Source organism: Curcuma longa, chromosome 1, assembly GCF_044706935.1.
Source record: "Curcuma longa cultivar G26 ecotype Majalengka, Jawa Barat chromosome 1, ITB_CL_G26_1.1, whole genome shotgun sequence".
Lineage (NCBI taxonomy): Eukaryota > Viridiplantae > Streptophyta > Magnoliopsida > Zingiberales > Zingiberaceae > Curcuma > Curcuma longa.
The window spans coordinates 12,528,355-12,542,115 of record NC_133861.1 but is presented as its reverse complement, the minus strand read 5'-3'; the positions used below and the strand labels follow the sequence as shown (position 1 = coordinate 12,542,115).

At 40.3% G+C, this 13,761-nt stretch overlaps 2 protein-coding genes across 3 annotated transcripts; both read right to left on the bottom strand.

Annotated features, from left to right (window-relative positions):
- Nucleotides 1-1,535: 1,535 nt before the first annotated feature.
- Nucleotides 1,536-2,113, bottom strand: LOC141824386 (uncharacterized). The gene is made up of 2 exons (XM_074711671.1): nucleotides 1,651-2,113; nucleotides 1,536-1,552 (listed from the first exon to the last, which is right to left on the bottom strand). The coding sequence occupies exons 1-2, from the start codon at nucleotides 2,111-2,113 to the stop codon at nucleotides 1,536-1,538; spliced, it is 480 nt and encodes a 159-aa protein (XP_074567772.1).
- Nucleotides 2,114-10,469: 8,356 nt separating this feature from the next.
- LOC141830489 (transcription factor bHLH18-like) lies at nucleotides 10,470-12,568 on the bottom strand. Of its 2 annotated transcripts, XM_074717923.1 has the most exons (5): nucleotides 12,515-12,568; nucleotides 12,252-12,328; nucleotides 11,678-12,172; nucleotides 11,202-11,579; nucleotides 10,470-11,125 (listed from the first exon to the last, which is right to left on the bottom strand). In XM_074717923.1, exons 2-5 carry the CDS (start codon nucleotides 12,285-12,287, stop codon nucleotides 11,051-11,053), a joined length of 984 nt encoding a protein of 327 aa, XP_074574024.1. In that variant the 5' UTR covers nucleotides 12,288-12,328; nucleotides 12,515-12,568; the 3' UTR covers nucleotides 10,470-11,050. The 2 variants fall into 2 exon arrangements, with proteins under 2 accessions (XP_074574024.1, XP_074574017.1); XM_074717916.1 differs by lacking the exon at nucleotides 12,515-12,568 and having other exon boundaries at nucleotides 12,252-12,344.
- Between the last annotated feature and the right edge of the window lie 1,193 nt (nucleotides 12,569-13,761).

The following is a 13,761-nucleotide window of genomic DNA, read 5'->3' as shown; positions in this document are numbered from 1 at the left end:
GGTGGGTCAACCAATGTCCATACATCGTTGACCTTCATGGACTCCATTTCGGATTTCATGGCTTCAAGCCATTTCTCAGAATCAGGTCTCTGCATTGCATCCATATAGGTGATCGGATCCTCATCATTCTCATCAAGTTCGATGGGATCACCATCCCGGACCAAGAAATCGTAGTATCTGTCCGGCTGATGCGGTACTCTATCGGATCGCCTTAATGGTGCAGGTACATTGGGCTCCGGATCTGATCTAATCAAATCCGACTCAGGTTCAGCTATTGGTGTCGGTCCTTCTACCTGTTGAACTTCATCAAGTTCAACCTTAGAGGCAACGGTTCCTTCACCAAGGAACTCCTTTTCTAAAAAGATTGCCTTAAGGCTGACGAACACCTTTTGTTCATCAGCATGGTAGAAAAAATATCCTTTTGTCTCTTTGGGGTACCCTATGAATGAGCATTTGTCAGACCTAGGTCCAAGTTTGTCTGTGACTAATCGTTTGACATAGGCCGGGCACCCCCAGACCCTAAGGTGTGAAAGTGCTGGCTTACGTCCTGTCCATATCTCATATGGAGTCTTAATTACAGACTTACTTGGAACCCTATTTAACAGATAACAGGCCGATTCGAGTGCATATCCCCAGAAGGATATCGGCAAGCTAGCAAAACCCATCATGGATCGGACCATGTCTAACAGAGTTCGATTCCTCCTTTCAGACACACCATTATGCTGTGGTGTTCCTGGAGGAGTCCATTGGGAGAGAATCCCATTCTCTCCTAGATATGTGAGAAACTCACTAGAAAGGTATTCTCCTCCTCGATCAGATCGAAGAGTTTTAATACTCTTTTCAGTTTATTTTTCTACTTCACTTCGGAATCGTTTGAACATTTCAAATGAATCCGACTTATGTTTCATCAGATAGACATATCCATATCTGGATAGGTCATCCGTGAAAGTTATGAAGTAGAAATATCCACCTCTAGCACTTGTGCTCATGGGCCCACATACATCAGTATGTACTAGGCCCAAGAGCTCAGTAGCTCTCTCACCTTTTTCAGTAAAAGGTGACTTGGTCATTTTACCAAGAAGACAGGACTCACAGGTTGGAAGTGATTCACAATCACTGACTTCGAGGATTTTCCTCTTGAGTCAACCTGTTTATTCTGTTCTTGTTTATATGACCTAGCCTACAGTGCCATAAGTAGATATCTGACACACTATCTAATCTAGGGTGCTTGCCAGTAGAATAGACTACACTAACAGGTTGTGATAACATATATACACCATTGTTCAAATGTCCACAAAAAATAGTAACACCATTCATAATGATATTACAAAAATTTTTCTTTATTAAAATTTCATAATCATTTTTGGCCAAAAGGCCTACAGAAATAACATTTAAAAAGAAAGGAAGGACAGAAATGACAATCATTAAGAACAACGATATGGGACTCAAATACAAGTTTCAAGATTCCTAATGCTAGAACTGGAACTGGTCTTCCATCTCCAACATTCAGGAACCTCTCACCTTCTCGAAATCTCCTACTGACCTGCAACCCCTGCAATGAATTGCAAATATAATAAGGGCTACCGGTATCCAATACCCAGTCAGTTATATCACAAATAGAGAAATTACAAGGAGTTATCATATAAATACCTTGTCCAGCAACAGCTTGCTTCTTTCTCTGCCTGTTCGGATCCAGGGAGGCAATGTACTGAGGACAGTTCCTCTTCCAGTGCCCCCGCTTCTTGCAAAAGAAGCATTCTGCTTGACTCTTATCGGGCTTGATCTTTTTGGTCTGGCTCTGCACTGATGTCCCAGCCTGAACTTGCACCTTCTTCACTTTCTTCTTCTTGTTCTTCTTCCCTTTCTTAAAGGGTCGAGAACCAGAAGACGAACCTCCCACTAAGTTCACCGACTCCTTGTGGAGTTGGTGATCCTTCTCAAAGTTCTGAAGCAACCCCAGTAACCCGTGGTAGTTTACTTCAGGCTTTGTCATTCTATAATGAGTGAGGAATGGGAGATAAGACTTGGGCAGCGAGTTCAGTATTGCATCTTTCCCAAGCTGCTCATGCAAGGGAAAGCCGAGCTTGCTCAATCGTTCCATCAGCTCGATCATGTACAATACATGATCAGTGACAGAGGCACCATCCCGCATTTTGGCATTGAAGATGGCACAACTAGTCTTGTGCCTCTCCACATCATCGGGTGTGCCAAAGGCATCCTCCAACACTTGAAGCATGTCCTTTGGCTGAGCCATCTCAAATCTGCGACTGAACTCGTCGCTCATGGCAGCCAGCATGATACAGCGCACCGTGGTCCGATCACTGAGCCACTTCTGGTAAGTGTCTCTGACTGTTCCACGTGCATTGACAGCTGGCTCCTCAGGTGCAGGATCCATTATCACATATAGGATCCGTTCATGCTCCAGGACTATCTTCAACTTTCGGTACCAGCTATCGAAGTTGGGTCCCACCAACTTATCATTGTCCAACAATGATCGGAGCGATAGGGAAGTGGCCATATCTGCACAAAGGAAAACCATAACCTAATTAGTAATTGATTCATTAAACCTAAAGATTTGGACTTTAATCAAAAGGTTTCTCCCACTATTTTATTCGAATTGGTAGCCTCTACCTCCAATTCGAGGAATTACCCTAATTCCTTAGTGGGTACTAGAATCCACTTAGACTGCACACAAGCCCAACTTTGGTTGGCCAACCCATGTACATCTAAGGGTAGGTTCATAACCAATTATTTCTCTAAATAATTTTTAGTAATTTTAATTTTGCCCCAGAAACCTAATCAGTAGGCTTTGGCCTCCACTGTAAGGATCCGGTTAGGTCCAACCATTAACATGATCATACTTGGTGTATCTAACCAATGAATGATTAAGCCCAACTTTGGTTGGCTCACCTAACCACCATTAGAGAGACACTTCCAAGTCATCATATGATGAGTGATAATTCCATTAGTCAACAAGCACCAGGCCTTTGGGTCTGCAATGATTATTGAGTTAATGGACTCATTATCAAACACCTTAATGGGAGGCTATGACTCAGTTATCTCCATAACTTTATCATTTTAAGGACCTAATAATTTTAGAGGATTTAAATAATTTAGAGGATGAGGTCAGATGAACCAGCTTATCATGATCCTCCCACTGGCTTCACCAAGTCAGCTTAAGGGAGACCATTAAAAGGGCTGGTCTAGGAGCACCTAAATCAGTCACACTGATTTACCTAGCTGACATGGGTCAGCTCGAATAGTCAAGTGATCCGATCAAAACATAATTTCACCAAGAGGCCAGGTAAGTTCGATCAGTGGGAGGGTCTGCCAAAGCTTGCCTTAGACACCATCAGAAATGGCCAGGTAAGCGGGCTCCCAATTAAAAACCACCGGTCTGGTTTACCTTAGACACCAACTGGTTTAATTAGTTTCGATTAGATCAACCTAACAGTTCGTGCTAGACCGCTTAGCCAAGAATCAAGTCCATTTGGTTCTCGTTAAAGACATGGACTTGACCAACTACAACTATTGTAATTGATCTAGAGAATCCTTGACCTAATCTAAGACAACAATTGATTAGATTTAGTCAATTCTCTAATTAAGTCCATCTTTAATCTAACCATAGGTCTAACCCAATTAATGGACCTAATTCCCACTAACCCATTAACCCAATGTGTTATGGTTTGTGTCTTAGGTTCTTCAATTCACAATCCTAGAACCTAATCAAACAACTTCTTAATTCTTAATTAAGTTTTGGGCTGAGGGTTGGGTTCGGCTTTTCAAAAAATAATTTTCATATTTGTAAAATAATTTTACAATATGATTCTACCAACCATATTGCATGTTTGATTCATAATCAAGATGCAAGTGAAATAAACATGAAACTACTTTAGATCTAATCTAAACAGGTTCATGTAATTGAAACAATTTCAACTTTAAACAATTTCTTTGCACAAAAATTATTAACAAAGAGATTTTATTTTAGATTTAAATATCTTTTAAATCTAATAAATCATAAATTTAATCTAGATCATATCTAACAAATTTATGATTAAAGATAGATCTACACAAACTAGGACAACCTTTGCACTGTAAGGGGTAAACCTTACAGCAGGACAACCTTGCAGTTTGTGATTGATCTAAAATTTTAATTTTAGATTTAATAATCAGATTATAAATTAGATCTAATCTAAAAAATAATCTAAGCATGTATAAATAATCATGTAATAAAGAACCTAGGCTCTGATACCAATTGTAGGAACCAGATCTAGGGTTTCAGGGTTAGATCTTGAAACTTTTTCAAGATCATACAGCGGAAGACTAAAATAAATCAAAATTTATTTTTTAAAATTAGAAATCCCTAGATCTAAGATCCTATTACATGATTATTACATAGCATTAAATCAAAAATTAAAATATATAAATATAGCATGAACTACATGTTGATCATATCAACATGTTTCTATACTACATCTAATGTATGTATTAAACAATAGATCAGATCTATTACCTTGCAAGTTAGACGTTCTAACCTTGCTGATCCGGGCTTGAGGATGATGTTGCAAGCCGCACATGCATCCGGCCTCTAGGAGTCATCCACACGAGCCCACGAATCTCGATCAGAAGTCCTGCTTCAGGAAATCAGCACAGTATGCTAGTACTGCGCTGATCCTTCTTTGATGGTTGATCAGGTGCCTCCTTCTTCTTGATTTGGACTCTTCCAAAGATGAAAAGTAGAAGGAGGAGTTTTAGATCTGAGACACTCTCAGAAAACTCAAGATGGAGGAAGGAAAGATATGAAAACAAAAACCCTAGAAGAAGACCCTCTTCTTCTTCACGTTTTTCTCTCTAGACACCCTAACTTTGTGTCTTTTATATCTCCACGACCCAAAGGTCTTTCTCTCTGATTTTTGGATGGCCCAAAGGTCTCTCAAATCTCTATCTTCTTCTAAAATTTTATGAAGAAACTCATTTTATATAGAGAGATATGATAGAGTCCTTGTCTAGGTCAAATACCTAGTCAAGGCTTATCCAAACATGGCAAGTTAAGGGGCGCCCAACTCTTGAGCACCTCCTCCATATTTTTGTGCATGGATCACCAGAAAAGGGTGCACAATATAAACCCTAAAAGCCATGAAAATTCCAAAAAAAATTTGGATAAATTCGGTGCAAAATTGAAAGAGTTTTGGATTTCTAAAACTCTATCTCATAGAATTCGAAATCCAAACTTATTCCTTTTGATTTGATCCAAACCACCTTCCATGTAAGAAAGAAGAGAGGAAACCTTTTGTGAATGTGGGAGAGACCTGGGAGAGGGCTTTTGTCACACAAAATAAGTGGAGATTGGCGTTGAATAAGAGAGAGGGCGTGGGGAAGGCTTATGTGGCGCAAGGTGGAATCCTAGTCTTACTAGGATTCTATCTTATGACTTGTTTTAATTTGGTTTCTCAAACCAAATCAAATCAAAATTAGATCAACCCAATTAAAATAGGTCTTAACCCAATTAAGAACCTAATTTAATCAGATTAAATTAGATTTAAATCTGATTTAATTTTCTAATCAAATTAGAAATTAGATTGACCCAAGTCCTAGTTGAACTAGGACTAGTTTTTCCTTGCACTTGGCTTATCCAATAAACCAATTGGACTTGATCCAATCAAGCCCAAACTAAATCTAATTAAATCATATTTAATTAGACTTAATCTCAGCCCATTGGCTTAATCAAATTAAGCCAATTAGCAATCGAATTGCTAATCGATCCTCCTGCAACACTTGCACTGGGTTAAATGTCAATCGTATTGATCATTTAACCCTAGAACGATTCTTAATCGTTGATCAACCATCCGATCGGATCATGAACTCTAATGTGTGTGACCTCATAGGTCCGAACCTAAGCCGGTAGCATAGGAATAAATTTTTATACCAATCGAAGTGACCATCTAGCAATGGTACCCGACGACCGGATAGGTCGAATGTGTAGAACAACATCCTTAGAACCCATGCGGATATAGTTTTCATATAATTCATCCCCTTGACCAAAATGATCATAGGACACCCCAGAGTTCAACTGTCAACTCTGATCAGGTTGTCCACATTGTATTTCAAAATATCAAATCCATCTGATGGATTACCCTGGCCAAGGTTTTGCTAAATTGAAATACAGCGACTCATTCTTCTCCAACTCTTGGAGTGGTCAATCCCATCTCGATCACACTCTGACTTCGCAAGTACTTGACTGTGCCCAGAAGCCTTCCATCCCTGAATTAGAAATTCAGTTAGTCCAGTACCAAAGCACAGTGAGTTGCTTGCAAGTCACTGAGGCGATCTCAAGTCTAAGGGACACTTATACCTATATCCCATCAGAGACATTCTCGACAGCAGAATGCTCTGGAGTTGGTCACGTTCAATGATGATGTACCCTTACATCTCACCTGTATGCCATACCAGTGTCTCCACACTCCTTGGTTAAGAGGACAACCAACCCATATGGCCTACAGCGACCTATGCTCGATAGAAGCTGTCGTCCTTATTAACAGCCTATCATTTGGTCGTGAACAGTTTTAAGGACTAATCGATAAATCCTCTCTTTATCGAACTTAAATAGTCCTAAGGACTTCATCATAACAACGGAGTTCATTAGAAGATGAAAGCTTATGATGAAAATGCCAAATATATTTTATTTATTAACAAATCAATTACAATACTTGGTTGCTCAACCGTCAACAGCTTGAATGATACTTTGAGGTTAAGTTAAACTTTTGTTATGAAAGCCAATGCAATACTGAAAAATGTCTATCACAACTCTAATATATGGACGTATAAACTAACCAGATAAAAAAAAAACCCTGAAACAAACCTAACTTGCGTAGTATTGCTACCTAAAAAAGGTATGAAAGGTTTATTTCATATCTAAATGTTAGTGTCAGCTCCTGTGAAGGATAATACTCAGCACTGCAGAAATGCATCCATCATTATAAGTCTTATATACATGCTTTATGAAAGCATGTTTACTAACAGTTAAGCTAACTCAGTTACAGTGTTCTTATGACTTTCCGGACTCATCACTTTCTTCATCTTGACCATTTGCTAGTGCAGATTAAAATCAGATGCACTTCCTTACTAATGGGACCCCGAACACCTGTATTGGGCATGTCCTGAGATCAACAGTAGAAGGTATTTGTCCTTTAGGGAAGTATTCCCCACATGTCAAGTTGTTCACATGCCATTGCTGTAGAAATGAATTACAAAACACCAATAAGGTTGCGAGGTAAACCAAACTAATCATTTTGATGACACATTCTTGGAAAATTATCAATGATGCAGCTGGGAGAGATGAGTGCTAAATTCCAAAATATTGTGGGGCATATTTTATTCCTCTGAATTTATTCCGTAATTCTCAACTGACAGGGTGGATTTCATTTTATTAAGCAAGCAGCAAGGTCATAAAGACAGCCATGAAAAAGGAATAAGAGGAGCAAGCTAGAAATTTCAGGACAATAATAAAGGAGAGAACAATTCCTCGAGATTATGGTACTGATGAACACTAAAACGCCAAGAACATATTTCCATATTAAGTATTAAGCACTACCATTACCTGTCAAATGAAGTCATAAGCTGCACGCCAACTTCACAAATAAATAAATCCAGATAATTTACTAGATTGAGGAGCAATATCGTCGCATCAGCATTTGCATCTAGCAATTTCACACTAAAAAATGATTAAGAACGAATTTCCTAGTTAAGTCAGATAACCATGCCAAACAAAATCTATTGTTATACTAATGTTTGCTGGTCTTCATGCTCTTTAATTAACTAGGATAACCTCCCATAGTGATCTCTTCTATGTAAAGAGATAAAATAGGAATCTTGATCTTCTTTTGTTCTTAATCTTAATGAATTCCTTAAACCCTTCTGACTTTAACACATAAGATAGTTAGTAAAATTGCATGACATTCGAGTGTAGCAAAATCACTGTGATCAATTCAATATCCCGACTTCAATATGCATAATTGGGGAACCATGATGATCGAAACAAAGATGTTGTGAACAGCTTATAGTCCTGAACGGATAAATGGTCATGATGACACATGAAGCTGTGCCATTGTGGGAAGAAAAAGTAGAACCAAATGGCCCAGTATCGAGAGCCAATTCTTAAGTCACATGAAAGGGGAAAGTAAATGGAAGAGTAAAAGCACAATCCAATACCAAAGAGGAACGAAAATCAATAACAAGCGATCAGATTAATCGATCAACTCGAGCATCTTCACAACAGAGCTGGCACCAACCACAGATAGCACCCATCATAATCACAAGCTGCAACCATGGAATCACGCATTGTAGAAATAGTGAAGAAAAAAAAGAAAAGAGGAACATTAGGGGAAATCCACACTTGAGCATGTCGAAGTCTTCGTATCAAACACTATAAAAGGCGAGGGTTAAAACAGGACGGAGACATTAACCAATCAGGGAAACCACACATCCGAAACGCTGAGAACCTAGATGAATCTACTTCTTTTCATTTCGCTCTTTTTTTTCCCCTTTTTGCGTAAGAAAAAAGAGAGAAAGATTAAAAAGAAAAAACAAAATCAATCAAAGCAGGATGACCGACTGGCCGATCGATCTATCTATCCGACGACATTGGTAGATCATCCCGTACCGTACGTACATACGAAGAAGAGACGGCTCGCCCCCCTCCCTCTTCGTACTCGCCCGCTCTGCTTCTGGTTGCCTGGCTCCATCCTGTCTGCCTTGGAGGGAGGTGGAGGGAAGAGAGAAACGTCTACGTTGGCGAAAATGCCCTCGCAGATCCGGTTCCGGTGCCGCCGTTCCCGGAGGCGGCGATGCGGAAAAAGGGTTTCTTCTGGCCGTTCGCCATGGCAGCAGAAAAGTATCAGCTCTCTCTCTCTCCCTTCCCTTTATGCTCAACCTATCACATTGTGTGTGTGTGAGAGAGAGAGAGAGAGAACGGGAAGGATGGAAATGGGAACGGAATGGTTTGCTTTCTTTTGGTGTGAGTTGAGTGTCTATAAATGATGAAGTGAGAAAGGAGGCAATTAAAAGGTGAAAGGGACGGAGAGTTGGTTTGTTGTTGTTGGTTAAAGACATTCCTCATCTCCCTCCCTGTTCTTTTGTCTTCATTAGCCTTTTCACTCCTCTTTCTCTTTTCCTCCTGGTAATTATCGAAATCTACGCCATGTAATGAGACACAGATTCCACTGTTCTGGTTCACATCACGGAGATGTTCTTTATGAAGCGTCAACCGTCCAGTCGAGATCGAGCTCCCCACTTACACAAAAATGACAAAACAAGTGAGCTCACACTCACACGGCATGGACTCGTAGCATGCCAACGGTAAAATTTCCCACTGTTCTTTCCAACGTCGTACACTATCTTTTCATTTAAAAATACTTCTCCTTAATAAAAGGACAATTATGCAGTAATGGTAGTTAATAAAATCTACCCCAATTGGCAGGCACGAATGAGGAAATAAGAAACAAAGATTGTCATGGTACAACTACTCTTCTGTTGACATCTCTATCGACTGTATCGAGATGGCGATGGCGTGCGCTCGTACTGGTCGATTTGAACTAAAAGTGGCGGTGACCGTCAAGCAACGGGATGAGCAGTAGGGACCGCGGGCAGTGATGGACAATAGTAGCGGAAGATGGCGCGTTTGGGCCACCGTGAGCGTGGGGCAGTGCACACTGACGCAGAACCGATTCCTCCTCTCCCATGGAACGCGGTCTCTCTCTCTCTCTCTCTGTTTATTGCCTCTCCTTCCAATCAAATACCTTAAAATCACCACGTTGTCTCTGTTTCTCTCTCAAATCTCGAAAAGCGACAAAAGCTGCGGAATCGGGAGCGCCAGGGAAGGACGCGAGCCGCGTGGCCCGCCATCGCTCTCTTATCCGCCGCAGTAGGGCTCGTGATCACTCCATATCGTGCACTCAGTGGGGCATCTCGTCGAATGATTGAGGCAATGAGGCCCCTCGGCCCTTGTCTGCTCTGCCGTAGCTCTTTCCACTGGGCTTATGGATCTGCGCCATTTGGATCTACTGTGCCTGCTGTGCTGTGCGTTTCCAGCTCTCGTTTTTCTGTCTGGATGACATCAGTGACGATGTCTTTCGTTAGATTAGAAGCTTGGAGTTAGATTGTTGGCATGGAATTTTGGCTTTGACAAATTTTAAGATAAAAATCAGTTCATATTTTTTACCAACTTAATTTGTAAGGAAACAGCTGAAATATTTCTTGGTTTTTGGGACAATCCATGCCCATGTGCAAATTGAGTTTAAAAATTATCTGATTCAGAAATCTGTTAAGAGCAATCACAATCCACTTTTATAATCATCTGGTTGAGACTGTAACTCTATAATATTTCTAAGCCTCAATCGCCACATTATTATGATAGATTCTCGATAAGATCCTCCAATAGCATCGCACGTGATAACCAACATTTAGTCGCTGTCTTTCTCATAAACAAGAACTTACTTTATTGCTCAAATCTTGAACTGTCACAAATACATTGCTGCTGCTTACACACAGAAAAGATGCAAATAGGATTCGAGATCCTAGAAAAAGAACCACCCTATCTTCCTAAACAAAGAACAACCCGAAGTACAAAGATCACCAACTTTTTTTCCACATCGAAGCTTTTTGGAAACAAAGAAGATCGAAGATCAAACAAGTAGTTCTTGGTAAAGTCAACCACATCAACGCGAAGGGCTAGTTGAAAGGGGAGAAACAAGAGGGTGTTTTTTTTTTTTCAAAATCAAACTCCCCGAGGAAGCCCTCAAAAAGATGATAGAAAACATGGCATGAGGTAGAATTATACAAGCTATGGGTAGGTCTTGTTCCTCGCAAACATGGTCAACAAAATTGATCATGCAAAAATTGGACAAGACGGTAAAAAAAAGGGAGGGGGAAACATGAAACCAGAAAAGCTTAGGCAATAAAAGTGGTGATCTTTGAGATAAACGAGGGGATGTAAACGCCCTTGTTTGAAGAAAGAGCTTTAAAAAGACTAACGAACCTAATTCAGAATTGTTTTTCATGTATTCTTCCTGAAAGCAGCACCCAGCTTCTTCACAAGATCTTTTACTGTCATATCAAATCCTTCTTCAGCCTGTAAATTAAACAATGTTCACGGTACTTTACTGATTAGGAGAGATGAAGTTTTAGAAGATTCATAATGATCTTACCTGAGCCATTATAGTGATATCAAGGGAAGAACCAACAAAAGGAATCACACTGGTGCTGACAACAGAGAGGTGGAACTTCTCGACCTCAGAGAGTGCCTTCACCAGCACTCCTTTGCCATTCTCGCAGTGAATTTTGATGAGGATGGACTTTTCAGACATCTTGGCTTCGATCTCCGGGAGAGACTCACCGAATTCCTGTTGCCCGACAAAGTTCTCATCGCTGGAGGAGCTGACATCATCGGCACAGAGCTGAAATTTTTTCACGAGGACTGCAGACTCAACTGTTCTCCTTGCCGCTTGCTCTTCCAGGGCCTTCACCTTTTCTTCCAGTTGTTTCAAATACTTGATTGCATCGCCAAGAACAGAAGCCTTGTCCATCTAGAAGAACAAGTAAATAAATTAGAGAAAATAAGAACGGAAAATTTGCACTGGTTCATCTCTCGGCAAAGAAATTGAAGTCTGAATCCACAACCTACCTTCTTTAGGCCTGGCACAATGGCAGACAAAGCTATGAACCTCTGGCTGAGCTTCTCCCTTCTCTTCCTTTCAGCAATAATGTGTTCCTTATTGTCATATGTTGACCTACTCCTGACATGGGAACCCTTGCTCGCTTGCCCAACCATGGCATCGTAGCTCCTCTTGGATCCAACCATAGCATCCTCCTCCTTCTTTGGCTTCACCACTCCCACAAGGCTCCCATAAAGGTTCTTCTGTTCGCAGGGCGATTCTGGGTTGCCGAAGGTGAGGATGTTAGGGGTTGAGTTCTGCTCTGTGGTGCAAGAACTCCAGCTAGTGGTCTTGAGAGCTTTCTTGGGACTCTCGGTGCTCACTGGAGCTTGGTCAGCGGTGAATGAGTTGTAGCTCTCTGAGGAGATGGACTGTTGGAAGTCCTGCTCTAGAGCTGCTGCAATTTCTTCAGCTGTGAGCTGATCTATTACTCTCCAATGATCAAAGAAGCCGCCTTCCATTCCCTATCAATAGCAGCGAAGTATCTTAGATTTTCTTAATCCTCTAATATTTCTTCAAATACCTTGAATTTTATCTACTCACCATGTCAGAATACCATACTGCAGTTTGTGCGTCCATGCTGATTGGGCTGTCCTCTTGATAAAAGATAGGTGAGAAACCTGATTCATGAATCATTGCCAACTTCTCAGATTACAAACAAACGTTTCCCAGAACTGAAACATTTTAATCAAAGAGAATAAAAAAGCATAGATCTAAGAAAATAACATCATCTGATTAGAGATTGAAAGCTTGTGATAGAACTAAGGAAGCCAAAGACCAATCAAGCTAGAAACGAGAACACCAACCTGCAGCAGAAGGTCAAGGCTCTTCCTTTTTCCTCTGAAACAAGAGCACCGGCCCTTCTATTATATACTATCTGGAACAACTTCTACTTTGTGTGGAATTTACTTCAATACTTACCAAGAAGCTTGGAAATTGTCCTATTCATATTTCCTTTCCCACCTACTTTATACTTTTTTTTTCTTGATCTACTTATAATGCTAACAGTTCTTTTTCTGGTGTAGATCATAAAATGGATTTGTGAAGCCATCCCAGCAATTCTATAATTTTCAGTATGGACAACTGAGCAACCAGTATTTTATCACGTGGAGCTCAGGAATGGCTCAGATGAATGATTGATCCTTCAATCATTTTCAGACACTGTTCATGAGACCTTACTTATAATTATCAAACTGTGTTATATGTTTTGCTTAATTTGTGCAATTTACTAAATTGTACCCTCACACCTAAAACATAGATGCCAACCAACTGATACCCTGGAAACAGGGTGGAAATTAAAATCCCAGGATTAAAGTATTAATTGAGAAGAAAAAAAAATTGCATCTTGGGAGATCAATCTTGATTGCATTGCATGCTTCAACTCCACCTATAGAGCAAACAGGAAAAAAAAATCCTCACAAAGGATCTCACAAAAACTACTACCTTTTAGAGGGTCTATAACTTTGGTTTCATCTAAATCCAAACTCACTTTAATTCCCAACCAATGTGCTAAGCATTAAGCATGCATGTGCCAATATCTTGGTTTTTCTTGACAATTTAGTGGGTCTCCACTGTCCTCCCCATTCCATTCATTAGGAGAAACTGCCTTGTCATCTTACGTTCGTGCCCAAGCTTCATTGGTCCGAGAAAGTGTATTGACTTTTAAGATTTTAGAGCTCGATGAAGTCATCATCTATGTCGTTACTGGTCAAAACCAAACATTGCACATTTGCACCCACCAGCAAACCGTACTAAACGCTAGTAATTGATGGATTAGACAAAACTATGCACGCAATAATTGAGCGACTGGTCATTAGTGACTTAAATGGACAGATCAGTATGGGTTTCATGGAGGAATGATTTAATGAGCTGCTCCCAGTGGCCACCAAACCGCCTCATGAACCATCGATAAGATAAGAATAACCAGGCAAAGCAATTATCTTCTGCCTTATGATAATAGTTAATATTTTCCATCGTCTGTGGATTGAACTCCCACCAATTGGAAGAGGGATGGCCTGTGGAAATCCAAGCACTGCAATAGAACATGATGGGG

What these genes read in the sequence shown, in the direction of transcription:
- LOC141824386 (XM_074711671.1), bottom strand. Translation starts at nt 2,113, where the DNA reads ATGATCGAGCTGATGGAACGATTGAGCAAGCTCGGCTTTCCCTTGCAT.
- LOC141830489 (XM_074717916.1), bottom strand. Translation starts at nt 12,344, where the DNA reads ATGATTCATGAATCAGGTTTCTCACCTATCTTTTATCAAGAGGACAGC. An exon ending in CAGTATGGTATTCTGACATG is followed by an intron (nt 12,173 to 12,251) that starts GTGAGTAGATAA and finishes TGCTATTGATAG; the next exon opens with GGAATGGAAGGCGGCTTCTT. An exon ending in ATATCACTATAATGGCTCAG is followed by an intron (nt 11,126 to 11,201) that starts GTAAGATCATTA and finishes TTTAATTTACAG; the next exon opens with GCTGAAGAAGGATTTGATAT.